A 25453-nucleotide genomic window follows, 5' to 3' on the forward strand; every position below is an offset into this window, starting at 1 on the left:
TCCTTCTGCTTGACCTTAACCACTCCTCCCTCCTTATCAAACTCACCTGCCTTTCATTATCACCCGGCCAATCCCCGGTGCAATCACCACAGTATAAATACACCTGCGATCTCTCAACCAAGTTGTTTGTTCTGCTCCACGACAGACCAAACATGGGTTGTGAGTACTGCACTTGTAGATCGGCTATTTTCACTATTCTTCAAATTCGCCATCCTCCTCCACCCCAACCTCCTCCTTCCGCCTCGATTCTGTAGGATTCCAGGGGGGGGAGGCAGTGACGGAGCAGAGACGACCAACCGCTCATTCCGAGTAGAGCAAAGATGGCCGTCAGCTCCAGAGACTATGCCCCCACCCTGAGTCTCGCCCTACCTTGGGTTCCTCACTCCACTCCGCATTCATCTCATTCTGTTTCAATAAACTGTTAATCTTGAGTGAAGGTGTGGTCTCTTACTAGTGAAAGAAAGTATATTTTAGTGATTGATGTCTGTTTTAAGGTTAATTGTAGCAGCATCGCAGGAGAATGACGATAAAGAACACGCTCGAGGAGTGTAATATTGCTTAATTCTGCATTAGCCGCTCAAGCTTGATACAATAAGAAGCAGATCTGCAAGACCATATGTGGAACACAATTGCTTTGATTGCTCATTAAAATATAGGCCTACATGCTCTGAAGATGCATACACACAGCACAGGGCCCACTCACCTGTCTGTCCACTTAAGCACTTGGCAGCAGTCTTTGATGGGTGGGCCATGGAAGACTTTGAGATGTTTTCAAGTGGGCCCCGGACCGCTCCAGTAAAGGAGTGACAAAGTGGATGTGGAAAAAAGCCAGTTCATTCCCTTTTAAGTTTCAGGGCAGTACCTAATTTCTACCACTAGATGTCCCTACCAGCACACAGGAGGTGCAGTTTCACGCAGACCAGACCAAGTGACAAACCACAGACACTGCAGTGTTAAAATAAGTAGGCCTACTTTTTCCCTTCCTAGAAATGTAGAGGAATCAGAAGTAGGGTGAATTTGTGTCCATCTGTTATTATTTATAACTATTAGTAAGATCAGGTAGCCTATAGGCTATAGTACTACCTCACTTTGAGAACCACTACAATAATATGTATGCAATACTGTGTGCGTGTGCGTGCATGCGTACTTGCGTGTTTTTTTTGCCAACAATTAAATGTACCAATGCATAATAACTAGTGCATCCATCGGGAGATATAATAGCTTCTTCTTTACATTCCCTTCAAGGTAATTGAAGTAGCCTATATTTGAAGTATTTATTAACAGTTTGCATAATTACAGTACATTTCAAGCACAACTCAATACAAAAACTGTTAAAGGAGAATTACATGCTAGAAGGCTTTCTTACCTTTATTTGTAGTTGTTACGTCCCCACCAAAGAGGTCCAGGTGTGATTTTGTGCAAAAGTGCATTATTGGCTATACCATACATAAGCCCTCAATGGGTAATTTGCTTATTTCCATTGAAATAAGTAGTAAAGTGTGCCGCTTGGGATACTATTTACATTATGAAGAGAGGATATATACAACAAAATAAGCGAATTAGCACAACACCCCAATGCCCCATTCAATTCAATTCAATTCAATTCAATTCAATTCAATTCAATTCAATTCAATTCAATTCAATTCAATTCAATTCAATTAATTGCGGGCTTATGGTAGGGGGAATAGTCAATAATGCACTTTTGCACAAAACAACACCTGGACCTCTTTGGTGGGGACGTAACAACTACAAATAAAGGTATAAGAAAGCCTTCTATAGCATGGAATTCTCCTTTAACAGTGAGTGGACGCCACCGTAAAGCATTACACTACAGTCTCGGGACACGCCAGGTATTCCACTGGACAATCAATCCCTGACATTTTGACTCCTTGTCCTCCGAAGCTTATAGTGGGCGGGGCCGCGAGCCTCCCCCGCGGCTATAATAAGTCCCAGTGTTCCCATGGCGATGTGCTAAATCCTTTAAACCAATTGGGTCGTTTAGGGAGGATCAGCGGGCGGGGCGGCCGCCGTCCCGTCCCGTCCCGTTGGCTTGGCAGGCTGCCAGACACGACAGAACAGGGTCCACTTGGTTCCATTTGTTACACCACTGGTTCCCAAACGTTTTCTGCGGACCCCCATTTGAAAATATATGCCAAGGAAGGACCCCCCCCCCCCATAAGAGAAAATGTTTTACTTTAGCTCAGAGCTTTACATGGACGCCACAATCGTTCCCGATGACTTTATAAGCTCTCAATCGTTATTTAGTTTCAAGTCTTCTCCAACATGTCCGATAGTTCTTTATGTAGCCTAAAAATTACACTTTTCACCCAAAAAAGTGTCATCATACATCATCATACATCGCAGTCCGTGCTCCGTCAATCAGCTGAGCACATTCCGTGCACACACACAAATGGTAAATGGTGCATTTATATAGCGCCTTTATCCAAGGCGCTTTACATAGATTGTGCATTACATTCACCCATTCACACACACATTCATACACCGATTGCGGCGGAAGCCATGCAAGGTACCAACCAGCACATCGGGAGCAATTTGGGGTTCAGTGTCTTGCCCAAGGACACTTCGACATGTAGACAGGAGGAGCCGGGATTCGAACCTCCGACCCATGGATCATTGGACGACCTGCTCTACCTCTTGAGCCACAGTCGCCCCTACGACGCCCCCACACACACACACACACACACACACACACACACACACACACACACACACACACACACACACACACACACACACACACACACACACTCACACTCACACTCACACTCACACTCACACACACACACAAAAAGCTGAGCATATAGGGCTAGCGCCCCTCAAAAAATAGACAATAAACCCCTTACGATTGGACATGGCTATGTGACGGTTGACAAGTCTTCCAGCACCACTGCGATCGGGGTGAAGTACAATGCCTACAGGTGTTGCCCCGCTCCACCCTCCTCTTGGTCACTTCTGTAAAATCCATGACGGTGACGATAAAAAGAAAGAAAATAAAAATGCCAATAAAATGCCAAACTATATAGGCTTCAAAATGGGACTTCACGAACCAGCAGGTCCCGGTCACTACACGTCCCCGACTTCTGTTATAACAGTCTGTACGGGTCGCTCCCCATGGGACAGTCTGACGTCTGTTATAACAGTCTGTACGGGTCGCTCCCCATGGGACAGTCTGACGTCTGTTATAACAGTCTGTACGGGTCGCTCCCCATGGGACAGTCTGACGTCTGTTATAACAGTCTGTACGGGTCGCTCCCCATGGGACAGTCCGACAGGCATTACTCTGGGTCCTTGCCAGAGTAATGCCTGCTTCTTTTTTTACCCCTTTTCTTAGACTTGCGGTTGCATGCCGTGCTCCGACAAAGCTCAGATCTACAAGTTGACAGTGCATCGTGGCAGAGTGTGGACGGCGTTTCGTACTAGTCTGTTTTATCTGCCGTGCGTGCGTGGGGTTCACTCGCGTCCCTCCACGATGATGACCAGCACGGGCGTGAGGTCCATCAGGTTCTTCAACATGTCCATGATGTCCGTGTGGTCCTTGGCGCCCTCGATGAACTCCTCCAAGGTCAGCTCACCTGCACGGGGAGCACAAGGTCAAAGGTCAGCTCACCATGAGGAGCACAAGGTTTATATAGGCTGATTTATTGATTGATTGATTGATTGATTGAAATATGTATTAACAGTTTGCAGAATTACAGTACATTTCAAGCACAAACTCAATACAAAGACTGTTAACTGTGAGTGGACGACCCAATAAAGCATTGTTTACAAGAGGGTCCACCTTGTTCAACTCATCAAAACATTTAGAGACGTACAAATAGACACTTCTATTTTATCCGCTGTTAGCTGTTATTTGAAATGTTTTACTTTTAGTCTAGTTTTAGTCGACTAAACACCATATAGATTTTAGTCAACTAAAACTACAGACTGAAGATCTACAAGACCGATCTACAAGCTCAGCTTGAGTGTACAGGGTTTGACGAGGGCCCAGGTATGGGGCCAGGTCTTAATTTCCGGGCCTGTTGAGAACTCTAGTTTTCGCCGGCTGCCAGGCACGGCTGCACTAATAACTTTGGGGCAGGCCCGTCTAGAGTTTGAATGGACAGGCCTCAGTCAAAAGGGAGACATCGAAGAGGAAGGACGGACGGGGAAGGATCAACATTTGAACAGCTCCATATATGGAGATCTAAGGGTTTGAGGTTTGAGGTCAGATGTAGAGTTGCTGGCCAATATTGATGACATCAGGGATCTCCATATATGGACTTAACCCATTCTGGGCGGGAACCCCTTTTGGTGTTTTAACTAAGCATTATGCTATACTTTAGCTATTGAAAAATAGCAGATCTACAAGCTCATAGCGCGCCACCGAGTGGCGCGCTACAAGCTTGTAGGTCTGCTATTTTTGAAAAATCGTAAAAATGCGGCACAGATCTTTGAATATATATTCTTCTTTCAGAGCAAACGTTTTTTTTATTTCAACGTCAGGCCTAAATGGGTTAATATTGATGACATCACGTGATGTCACAAGGCATGACCATATATGGGGGTGACTAACTAACTAACTGACTGACTGACTGACGAGAAATGCATGTTTTCATAGTAAATGCGACAATAATATATAATGGCCTTCCTCACCTTCTCCATTTACATCAATCCTTTCAAATATAAGAGAGACAATCTCCTCTGGATCGATGTCTCTGTTCCGCGTGATGTCCTGGATAGCCTGAGACAGACAGACAGACAGACAGACAGACAGACAGACAGACAGACAGACAGACAGACAGACAGACAGACAGACAGAATAAATAGGAATAAATAGGATAAAATAGCAGTGACATAATAGCATTGAAATGCAGCTGATCGTGAGCATGTCCACAATGGCCGCCAGCAGCTGTACACTGTAGCTGGGGCTGTCCGGTGTGAATGCGTCACAGCTGTGGTCGTTCGTAAATAAGGCACACTGAACGCACTCTGTGACGTCACCGCCCACCACACTCAACAAACTGACCACATTCCCGGTGCGCCTTTCCGAACGCACCCATAGGCAGCTGTGGGAGGAGTAGTCAGAACCAGCCAGCTAGGTGCTCCATCCTATATGAATACTTTGAATTCAGTTCAACTTGAGCCAGTGTTGTTTTCGTCGACTAATACTATGACGAAAAATGTTCGTCGACTACCTTTTTTCACTGACGAAAACTAAATGGAAACTAAAGCCATGATGACTAAAACTAAGACTAATATACTGTCGATTTTGTCAACAAATAAAAACTAAAATGTTAGGAAGGGACTATAGTGGACAAGAGATCCAGTATAAGTCATGTTACACTTTGTTGCATGCTGAAAATAGCCGATCTACAAGCTCACAACGTGTCGCAGCACGAGCGCGAGCTTGTAGATCTGCTATTTTCAGCAAGTGTGAAATCAGTCATCAAGGCCCGCCAAAATACATTGTAGTCGACTAAATCAACTGTACATTTAGTCGACTAAAATCTCATGACATTTAGTCGACTAAGACTAAAACAGCAGCCATATTGGAAAGAAAATCGGGCCTCGATTGTCACGATATCAGTCTGTTGCACACTTTTAATGTGTAGTGATGTCCTAGTGTTTCCTGTTTTCCCTAGTTACTGTTTCCTGTGATTACTAGTTTTCTCCACCTGTGTCCTGTTGGTCTCCTAGCCAATCCCAGTGTTGATTGTTTGTTCTGTCCACCTGTGTATTGTGATCCCTGTCTACTTAAACCCTCAGTTCCTTGTGTTCCCTGCTTGACTATAGATGTTGTTATGGTGTTCTGTTCCCGTTATGTCAGTATAATAAATACTTTAATTTGACGTTCTCTGCTCCTGCCTGTCTGTTCAGCATTTTGGGTCCTATATTACTTGTCTTGAGTCGCACCGTGACATCGATCTTCTTTACTTCCTTCACAGACAGATACAGAGATCTCCATGTGGGACACAGATACAGATACAGAGATCTCCATGTGGGACACAGACAGACAGACAGATACAGAGATCTCCATGTGGGACACAGACACAGATACAGAGATCTCCATGTGGGACACAGACAGACAGATACAGAGATCTCCATGTGGGACACAGACACAGATACAGAGATCTCCATGTGGGACACAGACACAGATACAGAGATCTCCATGTGGGACACAGACAGACAGATACAGAGATCTCCATGTGGGACACAGACACAGATACAGAGATCTCCATGTGGGACACAGACACAGATACAGAGATCTCCATGTGGGACACAGACAGACAGATACAGAGATCTCCATGTGGGACACAGACACAGATACAGAGATCTCCATGTGGGACACAGACACAGATACAGAGATCTCCATGTGGGACACAGACACAGATACAGAGATCTCCATGTGGGACACAGACACAGATACAGAGATCTCCATGTGGGACACAGACACAGATACAGAGATCTCCATGTGGGACACAGACAGACAGACAGACAGATACAGAGATCTCCATGTGGGACACAGACAGACAGACACAGAGATCTCCATGTGGGACACAGACACAGATACAGAGATCTCCATGTGGGACACAGACACAGATACAGAGATCTCCATGTGGGACACAGACACAGATACAGAGATCTCCATGTGGGACACAGACACAGATACAGAGATCTCCATGTGGGACACAGACAGACAGACAGACAGATACAGAGATCTCCATGTGGGACACAGACAGACAGACACAGAGATCTCCATGTGGGACACAGACACAGATACAGAGATCTCCATGTGGGACACAGACACAGATACAGAGATCTCCATGTGGGACACAGACAGACAGATACAGAGATCTCCATGTGGGACACAGACAGACAGATACAGAGATCTCCATGTGGGACACAGACACAGATACAGAGATCTCCATGTGGGACACAGACAGACAGATACAGAGATCTCCATGTGGGACACAGACAGACAGATACAGAGATCTCCATGTGGGACACAGACAGACAGACAGATACAGAGATCTCCATGTGGGACACAGACAGACAGATACAGAGATCTCCATGTGGGACACAGACAGACAGATACAGAGATCTCCATGTGGGACACAGACACAGATACAGAGATCTCCATGTGGGACACAGACACAGATACAGAGATCTCCATGTGGGACACAGACAGACAGATACAGAGATCTCCATGTGGGACACAGACAGACAGATACAGAGATCTCCATGTGGGACACAGACAGACAGATACAGAGATCTCCATGTGGGACACAGATACAGAGATCTCCATGTGGGACACAGACAGACAGATACAGAGATCTCCATGTGGGACACAGACAGACAGATACAGAGATCTCCATGTGGGACACAGACAGACAGATACAGAGATCTCCATGTGGGACACAGACAGACAGATACAGACATCTCCATGTGGGACACAGACACAGATACAGAGATCTCCATGTGGGACACAGACAGACAGATACAGAGATCTCCATGTGGGACACAGACAGACAGATACAGAGATCTCCATGTGGGACACAGACAGACAGATACAGAGATCTCCATGTGGGACACAGACAGACAGATACAGAGATCTCCATGTGGGACACAGACACAGATACAGAGATCTCCATGTGGGACACAGACAGACAGATACAGAGATCTCCATGTGGGACACAGACAGACAGATACAGAGATCTCCATGTGGGACACAGACAGACAGAGATCTCCATGTGGGACACAGACAGACAGAGATCTCCATGTGGGACACAGACAGACAGAGATCTCCATGTGGGACACAGACAGACAGATACAGAGATCTCCATGTGGGAGACAGACAGACAGACAGATACAGAGATCTCCATGTGGGACACAGACAGACAGATACAGAGATCTCCATGTGGGACACAGACAGACAGATACAGAGATCTCCATGTGGGACACAGACAGACAGATACAGAGATCTCCATGTGGGACACAGACACAGATACAGAGATCTCCATGTGGGACACAGACAGACAGATACAGAGATCTCCATGTGGGACACAGACAGACAGATACAGAGATCTCCATGTGGGACACAGACAGACAGAGATATCCATGTGGGACACAGACAGACAGAGATCTCCATGTGGGACACAGACAGACAGAGATCTCCATGTGGGACACAGACAGACAGATACAGAGATCTCCATGTGGGAGACAGACAGACAGACAGACAGATACAGAGATCTCCATGTGGGACACAGACAGACAGATACAGAGATCTCCATGTGGGACACAGACAGACAGATACAGAGATCTCCATGTGGGACACAGACAGACAGATACAGAGATCTCCATGTGGGACACAGACAGAAGATACAGAGATCTCCACCGAGTGGCGCGCTACGAGCTTGTAGGTCTGCTATTTTTGAAAAATCGTAAAAATGCGGCACAAATCTTTGAATATATATATTCTTTCAGAGCGAACGTTTTTTTTATTTCGACATCAGGCCTAAATGTTGAATGGCTGTCTCTCGTGCTCCAGGAAGCTAGGTCACACCAATGAGGACATTCCACTGTCCACCAATCAGCTCGTTACACGCTAGCGGCTTGTCCCTCCTCCCTGGAAGCTGATTGGATGAGCTCATCCAGCGATTAGTCTAAAGTCAGCCATAATCCCACAATTAATGTAATTAATGTTAATTAAACTAATTAGGAGCGGTGCTCTCTGTGCACTCATTAGCCCAGAGAACACCTGTTTCACCCAGACTGACCTGCTGGTTCTATTGCAATATTTTAAATCTGTATTATTGTAGTGAATAAAGTGTAATTTTGTCCAATCTGTATGGTATAGAACAGTGGTTCCCAAACTTTTTCATGTCAAGGACCCCCCAAATTGACACTCATTAGCCCGCAGACCCCCATTAGAAAATATTCGCCAGTGATTCAACCATTTTAATTTCAAGGACCCCCAGTTTGACATGCATATTAGTCTACCTACCCCCCATTTAATGGCATTTCTATCTATGGGACCCCCAATTCATATTGTAAAATCAATGTTAATCTAACTCTGAGAGTGTACAAATGTGTAAACATTTGTACACTCTCTGAGTTACAGACCCATAAGGGTCCATTTGGTTCCAAACTATCATTTAGTTGGGGTCCCCCCTGGAACTCCCTCAGGGACCCCTGGGGGTCCCCGGACCCCACTTTGGGAACCACTGGTATAGTATGTTAACCCATTTTGGACTGAGGTCGATAAAAAAAAGGCTTCTAAATCCTAACATTTTTCTGAAAAACCCATGTTTCTATGTCAGTGGTGCTCAACCTTTTTCATGTCAAGGACCCCCAGAATGATCTCTATTGGGCCACGGACCCCCATCTCAAAATATGTAGTTCCAGGGACCCTCCCCCAGAAGCCAATATTTTAGTTAAACATGTTCGCTCTGAAATATATATTCGAAGATTTGTGCCACATTTTCACGATGTTTCAAAAATAGCAGACCTACAAGCCTGTAGCGCGCCACTCGGTGGCGTGCTATGAGCTTGTAGATCTGCTATTTTTAAATGGCTAAAGTATAACACAATGGTTAAAACACCAAAAGGGGTTCCCGCCCAAAATAACTCAAACCATCTGTATGGTAGAGTCATTCATTGTCAATGGCATTTAATGTTCGCGTTGGTAGAAACACTCAAAACTGGCCGTCTATTATCAAATGGGATTCAATGTTTGTTAGGACAAGGTTTTTGTGTTTACACACGCACACTCAAAGCTGGACATAAGAGGGGCTAACGCCCCTCAAAAACATCAAGTTTGAGTATGAGTTTTACCGTGAAAATGGTCTCCAGCTCCTCCTTGTCGATCTTGCCGTTGCCGTCCTGATCGAACAGTTTGAAATACCACTTTAACTTCTGGTTGATCTCCCCTTTCAGCATGAGACTGACCGCTGCTATGTACTGGACGAAGTCTATGTAGCCATCCTGGAGAGAGAGAGACAGAGACAGAGAGAGAGAGAGAGAGAGAGAGAGAGAGAGAGAGAGAGAGAGAGAGAGAGACAGAGAGAGAGAGAGAGACAGAGAGAGAGAGAGAGAGAGAGAGACAGAGACAGAGACAGAGACAGAGACAGAGACAGAGACAGAGACAGAGACAGAGACAGAGAGAGGTTAATACAAATGAGGTCAATAAACACATTCTGTGTGTGTTTGTGGTTGTGTGTGCGTGCGTGCGTGCGTGTGCGCGTAATTTACACCACACAGACACAAGGAAGCTCAATAGCTTGTTTCCACTGTGTTATTTTAGAAAAGGAACAGGTGGTTTGAGGAAAAAAAGGAGAAAGAAACGGTTGCATAAACACAAAGAGCCAAGGGTTCAAACGACTGAGATGGTACATCTCAGTCATTTGAACCAGCTTCTTACTGAGAATACACTCATGTAGAGTTACAATATGTGACCAGATTTGACTGAGAGACTGCCATCGCGCAAATTCCAGCTTTTCACCAGAGGAGAAAAACTTTTTTTTTTTCCAAAAACGGGTTTATAGCACAGGCAGACTCTTCACATACTAGAGCATGTCTGAAATAAGTGTCAGAGCTGAAATCGACATGTAAATATGAAATAAATGCTTAATACACGTTACATGTAGCTATAGGTGTTAATGTTAGAGTCCACAGAAGTGAACCTTTCAAGCCTGTTTTCTCAACTCGCTGTTTCTCTGCAAGACATTACTCTATAAGCCATATCTGGTACCAAAACTGGTGTCGAACTGAACAACCAATATGTCAATTTTAAGCTATGATTCCCTGCTTTCATATGACATGGAAAAAACGAAAATTAAAAATAATCCAATGGCAGTCCCTCAGTCAAATTTAGTCACATATATAGTCAGTGTTGTTTTAATAGAGTTACAATACAGTCACTGTCATGTTGTTATAGTTAGAAAGTTCTGCCGAAGCAGACAACCCGCAACACTCCAGGTTAGAATAAAATCCTTACGGTGCAAGGCTCGAATATACAGGTTGAAATGAAGAAAATGCCAGCACTCATTATGTATGTCCTTTTCATATGAATATATTTACCTCTGACGTTGATAACGAACGCGTTTCGGCCTGTGTGGCCTTCGTCAGCGTTATAGCGCTGATAAAGGCCACACAGGCCTTTCTATATACTGTAGGTATTTCTATATTGCAGGTATATTGATGATTAAGTAAAAGTACAGAGTCAGTGTCCTCAGTGACACAGCAGTCATCCTGCAGGCTCAGAGATCTTTGTGTCAACTCTAAGATCTCTGGGGCTGTAAGCTGCTTATCATGACACACACACACACACACACACACACACACACACACACACACACACACACACACACACACGCACACGCACACACGCACACTGTATGTCTGTCTGTCTGTCTGGTTCTCCTAGGTGTGTGTGTGTGTGTGTGTGTTTGTGTGTGTGTGTGTGTGTGTGTGTGTGTGTGTGTGTGTGTGTGTGTGTGTGTGTGTGTGTGTGTGTGTGTGTGTGTGTGTGTGTGTGTGTGTGTGTGTGTGTGTGTGTGTGTGTGTGTGTGTGTGTGTGCGTGCCTAAAACACCCTGGACAATGCTCCACACGTCCTAGACTCTTCGCCCTTCTCTAAAACACCCTGGACAACGCTCCACACGTCCTAGACTCTTCTCCCTTCTCTAAAACACCCTGGACAACGCTCCACACGTCCTACACTCTTCTCCCTTCCCTTAAAACACCTTGGACAACGCTCCACACGTCCTAGACTCTTCTCCCTTCCCTAAAACACCCTGGACAACGCTCCACACGTCCTAGACTCTTCTCCCCTCCCTAAAACACCCTGGACAACGCTCCACACGTCCTAGACTCTTCTCCCTTCTCTAAAATACCCTGGACAACGCTCCACACATCCCAGACTCTTCTCCCTTCCTTAAAACACCCTGGACAACGCTCCACACGTCCTACACTCTTCTCCCTTCCCTAAAACACCCTGGACAACGCTCCACACGTCCTAGACTCTTCTCCCTTCCCTAAAACACCCTGGACAATGCTCCACATGTCCTACACTCTTCTCCCTTCCCTAAAACACCCTGGACAACGCTCCACACGTCCTACACTCTTCTCCCTTCCCTAAAACACCCTGGACAATGCTCCACACGTCCTAGACTTTTCGTCCCCACCCTGGACAACGCTAGGGGGAGGGGGAGGGCAAAAGCTCAGCCATGAGACAAGGTAGCCTCTTCAAAACGATGTGACTTCCATAGGACATTCATTGAAGCTGTCTCATCTCCCCCTCCTCTTGTGGTGGAACAAAAATCATATAGCAACCATTGTGGTATTGATTCATTTCATGTAATAATTAATTCATTTAATGAAGGACCGGAAAGTCTGGCGTGGCATTGTGGAATCCATGATCTCGAGGGTTAGGGTCAAAATGATGATGATGAATTTAATGTATTTAGTAGATGAAACTTGTAACCTAACCCTCTGCAAGGAGGCTGATTATCTTCCATGACAAACTCTTTGCAGACAGCCGACTCTTGCAAGCCTATTAGGTCAGTCAATCTAAGCTAAAAAGGGGCGTGACCCAAATTAAATAGCAATAGTAAGTCAAGTCAAGTTTTGTATGATCCTTATAGGGTCATCCAAATAACATATTCAAAATTGTAAATGAAATAATTTGTGGATCATGGTAAATTCAGGGGTTAAGGCAAAACATTTCAAAACGTCATTATGCTTTCTGTATAGCATGTGACGTGTCATGTGACGTGTCATGTGACGTGTCAAACTATAAGGGGGGTTTTATGATTCTGAATCCATTCCAAGCATTAGTTTTGCACGAAAAACACTCCTTGGAATAAAAACAGCCATAGCCGTCATGACAAATGTGATGAGGTCATCACATTTGGGCAAGTGCATGGCTATGGCCTAATTTAGCGCTACAGGACAATAAATATAGATTATTATTATTATTATTATTATTACTTGTAAACGAGTGTTCCTACATTGCTGTATTGTAAGAATGTGAGTACTTGCGTGCGTGCGTGCGTGCGTGTGTCAAATAAAGCAGATTAGCAGAACATCTCATTACAACATGCGCTCATCGGTAGCACTCACTCATTTAAAAAAAAATAGCAGACCTACAAGCTCATAGCGCGGCACTCGGTGCCGCGCTATGAGGTTGTAGATCTGCTATTTTTCAATAGCTAAAGCATAACATAATGCTAACACCAAAAGGGGTGTTAGCATTATGGGGTGTTAGCAGCACGCCACTGTGACAAATAGCCCACAAGGTCTGTCACCTGGCAGTTTTACTGTATATTTGATGGGTTGACTTTTAATGGGTTGGTATTTCCGATCCGAAAATGATAAACGTAGCATCATGTGACCTGTCAAACAGTAACTATAGGGGGTTTTCATGATTCTGAATCCATTCCAAGCATTTAGTTTTGCACAAAAAACACTCCTTGAGCTAAAAACAGCCATAGCCGTCATCACAAATGTGATGAGGTCAGCACATTTGAGCACATTTGGGAAAGTGTCTACTCTAAATTATATTACTTTGGGGATCCTTGACGTGAAAAGGGTTTGATAACTCGTAAGGAGAGGGACCCGCTGCTGCACACTACTTTTACTTAGGCCTCACTCACACTGTTGATAACTCGTAAGGAGAGGGACCCGCTGCTGCACACTACTTTTACTTAGGCCTCACTCACACTGTTGATAACTCGTAAGGAGAGGGACCCGCTGCTGCACACTACTTTTACTTAGGCCTCACTCACACTGTTGCAACATTTGTCTTGTGTCTTGTCCGTGTTTAATGGCCGCCCCAATGCATTTCCAATGGAAGTCACATGGTTTGACAAAACGTTTTTGTTTGATGCGGGGGAGGGGGGGGGGGGGCACAACACAAGACAAATGTTGTATGCATGTTGCAACAGTGTGAGTGAGGCCTTACGGCCACGCTACACCAGGCTTTTCGCGTTTACCCCCGCGCGTGGGTTTAATTTAGGTCCAGTCCTATTTTCAAAAACGCACACGCGGGCCGCGCGTTTACGAAAACCCTGGTGTAGCTTGGCCGTTACACACAATAAAGAAACACCTTTATTACATTTTTTTGCTGTTGGCCAGAAGCCTCTTGTCTCCATATTGTACCCGTCTGGCTTTTTGAATGGTGCTAGCCACTCCAATTCTCTTTATTCAGACCGCAGCCATCTTGCCAGCAAGGTGGTATACCTCGGTGATACTTCCCATAGACAGCCCATTCATCCAAACAGAAAGGTCCTCTCTAATTATATTAAACAACGTCAAAATCACCAACATTGCAGCTGTAGGGAAAGCTTGAATTGTCCTCTTTCAATCTGTGAAGTGTTTGTTTAATACAAATCACACCCGTGTGAACTGAGTGGTGCAATTCCCCCCCCCCCCCCCTCTCTCTGTCTCTCATTAGCAGGCAACAGTGCAGCACTATCTCTCTCTGTTTCTGGCACAACAGCGCCACTTTTGCCCCTACTGCTACTCATAGTCACATAGTCACACAGCCACATAGGTAGTCACATAGGTTAACACGGACATTGTTGTTCCTTGGAGTGGTTGCACCACTCAAAAATCCACCGTAGACATTTTTGAGCTACTTCCTGTCAAGAAATTCCTTGCAGATGATTTTTTGAGTGGTGCAAACCACTCCAACAACCAGCTTTGTTTGTATCCGTGTTTGTGTGTACCTGTACGTGGGGCCCAAAAGAATGAGCATGGTTACTATGGTCACTGACATTACGTCAGACCACAGCTGATCAGGCTATATAAGACCTTGCACCACTCAGTTCACACAGGTGTGATTTTTTCTAAGTGCTGGAGTTCGGAAGTGCTCGTTGACTATCACTCAACGGCCTGTTTTGAATGTGCACATAATGCAGGAGGCAGCAGGAGGTTGCTTTACTGATAACGAGCGCTTCCATACTCTGATACTTAGAAAATAATCATCTGCAAGGAATTTATTGACACGAAGTCTCATAAAATGTCTACGGTGGATTTTTATTAAACAAACACTTTACAGATTGAAAGAGGATACTTCAAGCTTTCCCTACAGCTGCAATGTTGGTGAGTTTGATGTTGTTTAATATAATTAGGATGAATGGGCTGTCTATGGGAAGTATCACCGAGGTATCACCTTGCTGGCAAGATGGCTGCGGTCTGAATATGGAGAATAGACAGATGTGTGTCCTTCCGAGTACCGTCTGTATGTCTGAGTATGGACATAGCGATTGTTGACCACCAAATGTCACTGTAATTGTCACTGCAGCCACAAGCACGCACGCACGCACGCACGCACGCACGCACGCACGCACGCACGCACACACACACACACACACACACACACACACACACACACACACACACACACACACACACACACACACACACACACACACACACACACACACACACGTTGGACCCGACAATATACCTTTTGGCTTTGAGGTACTGTAGGTATTTTGACCGTAACTTTGCAAAAGTAATAATAGATCTAAACATGGTCAAAGCTGATTTTTAACTATGGGATCTGTAGTGGCAGTCTCATGGCTCTAGTGTGGATGTATGGAGGTGTACAAAGTGTAACACCCAGGATTCAAACTCTTTGAACAATAATTAGATCCACTAGAGCAGTGGTTCCCAAAGTGGGGTCCGGGGACCCCCAGGGTCTAGACCAAAGGGACATCCCTATGGACTGGGGGAGAAATTAGACTTTTGAGGCCATCGGGCTGCAGAGCTGGGCTTTGAGCCACGTACTGTACTCTGCTACAGAGGGTTACCATAGTTACCGCAGACAACACAAATGCACATACAGTAACACCCTCGCACGGCACCAGCCCTGCATGAACACGCTGTGCTCCACCAGTGTGACCTCACTTGAAAGTCGTCGTCCCCCATCCTCCCACTATAAACGTTAAATTTACTATAATAATAATAATAATACACTTTATTTATAAAGGCCTTTTCATGTCATATTATGCAGTGCAAAGTGCTTTACTATAAACTATAGGGATGCACAATACCTATGCATTTACACATATTTGTATTATACAGTAACTGTGATTATAGGTGCAGATGCCATAATTCTAATAAACAATGCACGTTTATTGATGTACTGTATACGTGTTAGTCAACCCATGAATGTAGCATTTCCTTTTAAAATATTTCCAACTCTGTTGAGCGCTTCTCCAGAAAACACTGATTGCATCATCAGCATCACATTCAAACATAAATATTATAAAATAAAATATCGTCAAAGAAAATAAAAAATATATCTTTTTAAAAAAATCAGTTTGATAAAGATATTGTATTTTTGAATGCCGATACAATGTACGGCCAATATATCAGTGCATCCCTACTATAAACACTTTATATTTCAGCGTACGTCAACTTCTTCAGTGTAGCTGAAGTGAGGCTCACAAACACAGGGTTAACCCATTTAGACCTGAGCTCCATTCTAAATCCTGACTGTAAGTGTTATTAAAATGCTTACTATAAAAATACTAAAATAGCTAAAATACTAAAATGCATGGTCATAAGTTCATAAAGGATAATTCATAATGTCATGAATCATGATGCATACAATAAATATGTGGTTCATAATTGATTTCATATGAGGTTAAAAATGTAAAACATGATGTGGTGATAACTTTCTGAGGCAGAACCAAGTTCCCTGTCTGTCAACTCAGTAGCAACACTGGACCATGATTGATTGACTGATTGATGCATGATTGCATGGCATTGCACACAGGTGGTACAAACTTTGTCTCACTCACTCACTCTGGTCTGCATGAAGGAAGCAGCACACACAGTTTAGTGTGTTACAAACTTTAAAGTAAGAAAGACGTCTAAAGGTCAAAAGGACATTCTAAAGACTGTATGAAACTCCAGAAGAACGGAGAACCTCTTTACACAACAAGCGGCCAACGAGGTATTCTATATTTAGATTAGTATTTGTTGTGTTGTTTGTTTGATGGACATTGCGCATTTCTTTGTATTTTCATTTGGTCAATATTATGTATTGTGATGCACTTTGTTGATTGTGTTTATTTTTGTGTGAACATACAGTTCTCACGGCATGGAACAGCTGAGGGATGAGAAGAATGCCCAATAAATGCCCGTTTATAAAGAACCGACCTGTGTCGTAATGTTGTGAGAAGAGCTACACTGACAGTTTTCTGAAAAACCTATGTTTCTATATCAGTGGTTCTCAAACATTTTCATGTCAAGGACCCCCAGAATGATATGTAATTGGCCACCGACCCCCATCTGAAAATATGTAGTTCCAGGGACGTTCCAGAAGCAAAGATTTGAGTTAAAAATGTTCGCTGTGAAAGAATATATGTTAAAAAATGAGCACGTTTTCACAGTTTTTCAAAAATTAGTATTTAGTATATCTGCTAAATCTGCTCAATAGCTAAAGTATAACATAATGCTTAAAACACGAAAAGGGGTTCCCGCCCAAATCAAAGTGGGTGCCATGACAGCCCAGCTAGGGCGCCAGCGCATTTTGAACTTCTATACATCTCCAATTTCCAAAAGATTCTTATAGGCCTACATTTCATAAATGGTGCATTTATATAGCGCCTTTATCCAAGGCCCTTTACATAGATTGTGCATTACATTCACCCATTCACACACACATTCACACACCTTTACATATATTGTGCATTACATTCACCCATTCACACACACATTCACACACCGATGGCGGAGGAAGCCATGCAAGGCACCAACCTGCACATCAGGAACAATTAGGGGTCTTGCTCAAGGACGCTTCGGCACTAACTCTGGGGGAGCTCACAGGGTTCGAACTGGCAACCTTGAGGTTACCATCCAGCCAACTCTACCCCTGAGCCACTGCCACCATATGTTGGAAAACGTGTGGAATGGGACATTCTGCATAATGAGTACTTTCTACTTTTGGTACTTTAACGTATAGGATATAGGCTACATTTTGATACGAAGACTTTTGTAATTTTGCTCAAGTGAATTTGGAATTCCAGACTTTTACTAAGTATACTATTGATACTAAGTAAACCATGTGAGTACTTTCCACATCACTGACTATAGCAATATGCACATTAAACTCATGTATGCTATCTAGTGAAAAGTAATGAAAATGTCCTGGGTGCTGAGGATGAAGGTTTAAGGGTGCCCTGGCCTGTACTGCACTGAGACCCAAACTAGTTTGAAAGCCACTACCATAGATTAGATATGGGCCTATAAACGTTACAAACCGACACCTGATGATCCATTTCATTACATCATAAATGGACTGTATGGGAGTACATGCAAAACCATTACAGATATTATGTTGGCCTATCCCCTAAACTCACTCTCTCTCACTCTCTCTCTCTCTCTCTCTCCCTCTCTCTCTCTCTCTCTCTCTCTCTGAAGTAAAAAGCTTTTGGAGTGAATGGACAACAATTACAATGTACAGTATAGCAGTGGCTACTGTTACCTTATGAATATACCTCGGGCTCGAATTAAAGGATTTAGAAAAACTTCATCATTCAAACATTCATCTTCAGTAGACTAGACTTGACTATACTGTAACAGCGTGTCTATCTACATTCATCAACAGTGTGTATTCAGATTTACTGTACTAAAAACTCAAGCTTGTCTGAGTTGGAGATAAACCTCCATGACCATCACATTTTCTCGTACAACAGTATAGGCTGTTTTATTATTTGTCTTTAAATCAGCATCATCAACGTTTAGTAATCAAATTATACGTTAAACATGTGTTAACCCATTTTGGCCTGAATTAAAAAAAGAACTCTTCTGAAAGAATATATATTCAAAGATTTGTGCCGCATTTTCACGATTTTTCAAAAATAGCAGACATACAGTACAAGCTCGTCGAGTGGCGCGCTATGAGCTTGTAGATCTGCTATTTTTCAATAGCTAAAGTATATAACATAATGCTTAGTTAAAACACCAAAAGGGGTTCCCGTCCAGAATGGGTCAATATTGTCATATTGTAGGCCTGACGTTGTCGTATAGCCTACTTCCAACATGTCACCTCTTGTACCTGGTCACCTCACCTGGATGAGTGACGCATGCCCACTCACGCACGCTCGTGCACACACACACACACACACACACACACACACACACACACACACACACACAGATCAGGAATCCTTCGGGGTCAGTGGTTAGCTGTTGGCCTGACTTAACGCTCTCTCTCCTCTAAGCCCATTAGTCGGTGAGCCAATAGAAAGTGACTGTCTCCACATATAGCCTGACGAGAATACATGAAGCCTACAGTTGCTTGAAAAATGTGTATGAATTTAACACCCAAGTAAAGAAGAGGTCACTTATTTGGGTTGTATTTGGATTTTGGATAACAAACTTTCCGGTGCGGGAAAGAATGCCATCAACAAACTACTCAATTCAAACTTTATTCAAGACACTCACAGGGGACTCCAACAAGCCCCCTGGGGATTTGTTGTGCTATCCTTTTGGCACAACCTCTGCCTGTACTGTTAACACATAAAACATAGAAACACAAAAGTAGGGATGTCCCGATAAGACTTTTTTCGCTTCCGATCCGATCCCGATACCTCAATTTCTGTGTTAGCCGATACCGAATACCGATACCAGTGTCGTGATCTCATGTTGTGTTTTATAGCTATCTAGCTATATATCTCATGTTGTGTTTTATAGCTATCTAGCTATATATCTCATGTTGTGTTTTATAGCTATCTAGCTATATATCTCATGTTGTGTTTATAGCAGACTCCTCACTCATATGCACTTGCAGTTTGGGCAACTCCAACGCAAACTCCACATGATGCCCCAACATTTTATTTACCTGCCATAGTGTCAACCCCCTTACCCCTGTGTCGGATCGGTGGTTAGACTGGCATATTCACCGATACCGATACGACCCGATATGACAAATAAGGGCCGATCCGATCCTTTTCCTGATACCGTATCGGGACATCTCTACACAAAAGTAAACAAACTATAAATAAACAATACATAAACAAGCAAGGGGGACTTATCTCTGTACTGTATACAGGCTAGAAGGCCAGTGGCTCCACAGCTTATAGACGACAGCCTGACAGAGCTCTTAGCAGGGTTGGAAGGGGCTACAGTGATGCTGTTCACAGAGCCTGTTAACCTGCACATAAATCTATACATGAGGTTTCGTAGCACAGCAGGGCAAGTGGGTACATTTATTTCTACAAACATTTGACTTGCTGCACTACGGCATCTTGGGGCTTCGAGCAGCAGTCTCATGCAGTCATTATAGGCCACAGCTGTCATTTTTCGCAGGATAGCTGCCCCTTGGGCATCAGGGCATTGTGTACAGCGGAGTACAATAGGCTTTAAAATGTGATATTTTCACTGGAACAGAGCAGAAATTAAACTGACGTATGAGCGTGTTGGCTTGAGCATACAGTTTACGTCGCTGTCTAAGAATATCTCTGTCATGGCCTGGGCCATGGCTCAGCGGTCCAGGCACCTTGGCTGGTAACCCAGTCTGGCAGTGTGCCGTGGGTTCGACTCCCGATCCCGACTGCATGTCACCCCCCCCCCCCCCCCATCTCTCTCCCCATTTCCTGTCAGCCTACTGTCTGTCCCTCCATAAAAAAATATAAAATAAAGGCGAAAGCCACAAAAGAAAACATTTAAAAAAAAGAATATCTCTGTCATCAGATCAGGTCACAGTGATTCTCTTTTAAGAGTGCACTGAGTAGGACCACCTGAAGCCCTCGTCTAATGAATGAATGAATGAATCAATCAATCAATCTGTACTCAGTTGACCAGGGTTGTCCTCAGGGCTCTGGACTAGGGACACTATAGTATTTCCCTCTACAGATCGCCAAACATATCCGATCTATACAACCTTTTGCAATAAGTTGTGGAGCTTGTAGACGGGCATTTTCTTTTTGCCAGATTTTCACCCCAGAACGGGGATCGATCAACCAGTGCATGAGTATCAGTTTTACAGATACTGCATACGTTTGGACATTTTGGTTCACTTCTATAGATGACAACCTTTCTCCCAAATTGGCTCTTAATGCACAGCAGCCAAATTGTAAAGAAATTCAGCCTCTTCCTTACTTGGATTAATGTCACTTAGATGTACTGTTTAGGTACCAATAAAATAAAACATGAGAAGAACTGTAACATGGGAGAACTGTATTAACATACACAAAGACATATACATATCTTGGCCTCACTTTAGATGAGCATATGAACTTCAAGGAAGGCACTCAGGTTCTTTCTGATTCAGCTGGTAGAGCCCTGCAGGGGTCAGTACTGAATAAGGTGAAAGCCTGTAAGGATTTAGGATATTATACATATACACAATTATATCAGTCTCGTGTATGCCCTGTTTCGGATTTTGCCTCCGGTGTATGGGGTTTTCCGGACAATGAAAGTTGTAACACAATTCAAAATGGAGCCATACGGTCATTTCTTGGAGTTCATAATCTTACGCCTATCTTGGCCATTAGCGGAGATATGGGATGGATGCCCGTAAATATCAGACACAAAGGTGAGATGTTGAGACTTTGGAATAGACTTGTTAATATGTCCGATGACAGACTAACCAAAAATATTTTTAACTGGGACATTTCTAATGGTTACCCCTGGGCCAATGAAGTAAAGTCTTTATTTTTTATGAATAATTCATCATTTATTTATTTAAATAAACTATGCTGTAATATTCATGAGATACAGAACTATATGTTCCTTGGGTATAAGGAGAGTTGGGCTGTTGATTTATGGTACAAACCAAAACTAAGAACATTAAAAATAATTATGGCCCTGAACCTTATGTTACACAAAATGTATCCAAAAGTCAGATCTTTTTGTGCACAGCTGCATTCTGGGACCTTACCATTAGCTTTAGAAACGGGTAGATTCATTGGTACTCCTGAGGAGGACAGAGTATGTTTACTGTGTGATTTGAAAGAAATTGAAAATTAAATTCATTTTTTGTTTTACTGCCCATTATATGAAGAACTAAGACATGTATTATTTTGTAAAATGACAACCATCTGTGTTCACTTTTTCTGGTTAGAGGACTACGAAAAACTGGAATTTTGTTTTAGGAAAGGTATTTTTGCTTTAGCAGGACTTTTTATGCAAAGCGTGGGAAAAAGGCAGAATGTTTTGTTTGTGTAAAAAAGAAAAAAAGAAAAGAAAAACTTTTTCTTGTACACAATGCAATACTGACGCAATGATTTGTATGGTGTGTCCTATAAGTCCATGTGGGCTAGGCACCAGTGGCGTGCACAGACATTTAGAGGGGCAGGTGCTCAAGTTAAAAAAGGGCACCTTGTGCAGCGCGTGGAACCGGCCGGTTGCCTTAATCCATTTTGGGGCGGGAACCCCTTTTGGTGTTAGCATTATGTTATGCTTTAGCTATTGAAAAATAGCAGATCTACAAGCTCATAGCGCGCCACCGAGTGGCGCGCTACGAGCTTGTAGGTCTGCTATTTTTTAAAAAGAAAAAGAAGAACCCCCTAGTGTCTATCTGTGCACGCCACTGCTTGGGTGCATGACACAAAAATAAAGAATCTATCTATCTAAAACATGATACAAAACCTAAAACGCAGTAATATCAGTCCAGAAAGTGCATAATGCAGAGTACCCGAAGTTATTGCACACTATTTAGGCCTGACGTTCGCTCTGAAAGAATATATACCTATTCAAAGATTTGTGCCGCATTTTTACGATTTTTCAAAAATAGCAGACCTGTAGATCTGCTATTTTTCAATAGCTAAAGTATAACAGAATGCTTGAAACACCAAAAGGGGTTCCCGCCCAAAATGGGTTTAATTGTCCCTTGTCATTTAACAGCATGATAGCCTGTGGGGAAAAGGTGCGTGCTGAGAGGATCTTCACCCTTTTGGACTTATTTTGGGGGAAAAACTATTTTGTGGAGGTGGGTGGGGCCTTCAATTATCCTCAGGGATGTATAGAGGGTATGCGTGTGACATCATCATCAAACCAGGAAGTTATGCAGGGACGCCTACCGAGTGGCAAAAACTACTTTCTGGCCTTGACAGCCCATACATCCACACAGAAAAGTCTTATCTGATTGCATTAAACAACATTAAACAATGTTAAACTCACTTTGCTTGTTGCTTTGCCACTCGATTTGCCACTCGATGTGCCATTCACTTTAAGCATGCGCATACTCTCTATTGAGGCAGCTTACCAATAATACTAATGAAGGCTCTGTTCCATTCTGGTCAAACAGAGTCAGGGTGCTGATATGTTGCATGTTGGCTCACTGTGGCACATTTGTGACAACTATATGGGATATGAAACATGCTCACAGACACACATTAGACTGAATTATCACTCCACAAATGAACAGTGAACAAGGAAAGACAGCTTTCATATGTGTGCCCCATGATGCAGACAAATGGAACAAACTCCAGGGCTGACTGAAACTGGATCATTTTGGTCTCCATAGAGACATTTAGGGCAGTGCAGTGGTTCCTAAAGTGGGGTCCGGGGACTCCCAGCTAGGGGTCCTTGAAGGAGGTCCAGGGGGTCCCCAGCTAAATGATAGTTTGGGACCAAATGGGCCCTTATTGGGTCTGTAACTCTGAGAGTGTACAGATGGAACGAAATGGACCCTCACGGGTCCCTTTGGTTCCATTTGTAATTTGTAGTACACTCTAAGAGAATACAATTAACATTTATTTTACAATATAAATTGGGGTCTCAGAGATAGAAATGGCAATGAGGGTCCGTAGACTAATGCATGTCAAACTGGGGGGTCCTTGAAATGAAACGGGTTGAGAATCACTGCTAGAGCCGTAAAAATCATATCTTATGGGGGTCCCTGGCATATCTCTTCAAATGGGGGTCTGAAAAAGAGAGCTTTGCTCTCAATGGTCTTCCAAGTAAATAGTATCACTGGTGCAAACACCTGCAAAGGGTGTATAAGTAAGAAGCCCAATTTCTTCTCAATATGGCTGCTGGCCTCCCAGCATGCTCTGTAGCCCCTATAGAAATGATCCAGAATGATGCAGCAATGCTTGGTCTTCAACCACCCAAAGAGTTCTCATTTACACTTTACACTACGATCGCTTCATTTGCTCCCAGTTTGTAGCCCACACCGAGTACGCTAACACTGAATTGATGTTTCAATGCATTGAAAGGCATATGCCCCCCATACCTTCAAAGACTGATACTGATCCAATCCCACAACCCTTCTGGCCTTCCCTAAAACACCCTGGACAACGCTCCACACGTCCTAGACTCTTCTCCCTTCCCTAAAACACCCTGGACAACGCTCCACACGTTCCCGACTCTTCTCCCTTCCCTAAAACACCCTGGACAACGCTCCACACGTCCTAGACTCTTCTCGCTTCTCTAAAACAGTCTGGACAATGCTCCACACGTCCTAGACTCTTCTCCCTTCTCTAAAACACCCTGGACAACGCTCCACACGTCCTAGACTCTTCTCCCTTCCCTAAAACACCCTGGACAACACTCCACACATCCTAGACTCTTCTCCCTTCCCTAAAACACCCTGGACAATGCTCCACACATCATAGACTCTTCTCCCTTCTCTAAAACACCCTGGACAACGCTCCACACGTCCTAGACTCTTCTCCCTTCCCTAAAACACCCTGGACAACCCTCCACACGTCCCAGACTATACTCCCTTCTCTAAAACACCCTGAACAACGCTCAACACGTCCTAGACTCTTCTCCCTCTTGGCTCCCAACTCGATATCAAACATAAGTTTGATCTCAGTTATCAGTCATGTGCTGATACATTTTAGCCATAATGTGTTGTCCACACACACACACACACACACACACACACACACACACACACACACACACACACACACACACACACACACACACACACACACACACACATACCAATGGTGGAGGAATAAATCATGCAAGGCACCAATATGATAATAATATCCTGCACATTGGGAGCAACATTGCTCAAGGACACTATGAGACTGACTCTGGGGGAGCCCGGGATCGGACTTGGAAGAGTGTGTGTGCATGAGTGTGAGTGTGTGTGTGCATGTGCATGTGTGGCGAGTGTGCGGTGCGTGAGTGCGCGTGGTGCACACCTGCACACATTTGTGTGTAGGCCTATACAGCGTGTGCGTGTGTGCGTGCATGCGTGTGTTGCGTGCGTGCGTGCCATGCGTTGCGTGCGGTGCATGCGTGCGTGCGTTGCGTGTGTGCGAGCATGCGTTCCTCACCCCGTCCTGGTCGAATGTGATGAACACCTGGTCTACGTAGCTGTGGGCTTTCTCGTTCATGCCCTTGAGGCCCAGGATGGCCTTGAGCTCGAACAGCGTGATGAGGCCCGACGGCGACTCACGCATGAACTTGTTGTACCAGTGGTGCATGTCCTCCGACAGGATGTCGTCCAGGTTCGACCCGTGGTTACCCAT

General features: G+C 44.0%; 1 protein-coding gene across 1 annotated transcript; it reads right to left on the reverse strand.

Moving 5' to 3' along the window:
• Positions 1-3471: 3471 nt before the first annotated feature.
• Positions 3472-25453, reverse strand: guca1d (guanylate cyclase activator 1d; the record flags this gene model as incomplete). Its single annotated transcript, XM_079507948.1, has 4 exons — positions 3472-3593; positions 4654-4741; positions 9835-9984; positions 25259-25453. The coding sequence occupies 4 exons, from the start codon at positions 25451-25453 to the stop codon at positions 3472-3474; spliced, it is 555 nt and encodes a 184-aa protein (XP_079364074.1).

The sequence above is a fragment of the Electrona antarctica genome (genome assembly GCF_951216825.1).
Source record: "Electrona antarctica genome assembly, chromosome: 8".
NCBI lineage: Eukaryota > Metazoa > Chordata > Actinopteri > Myctophiformes > Myctophidae > Electrona > Electrona antarctica.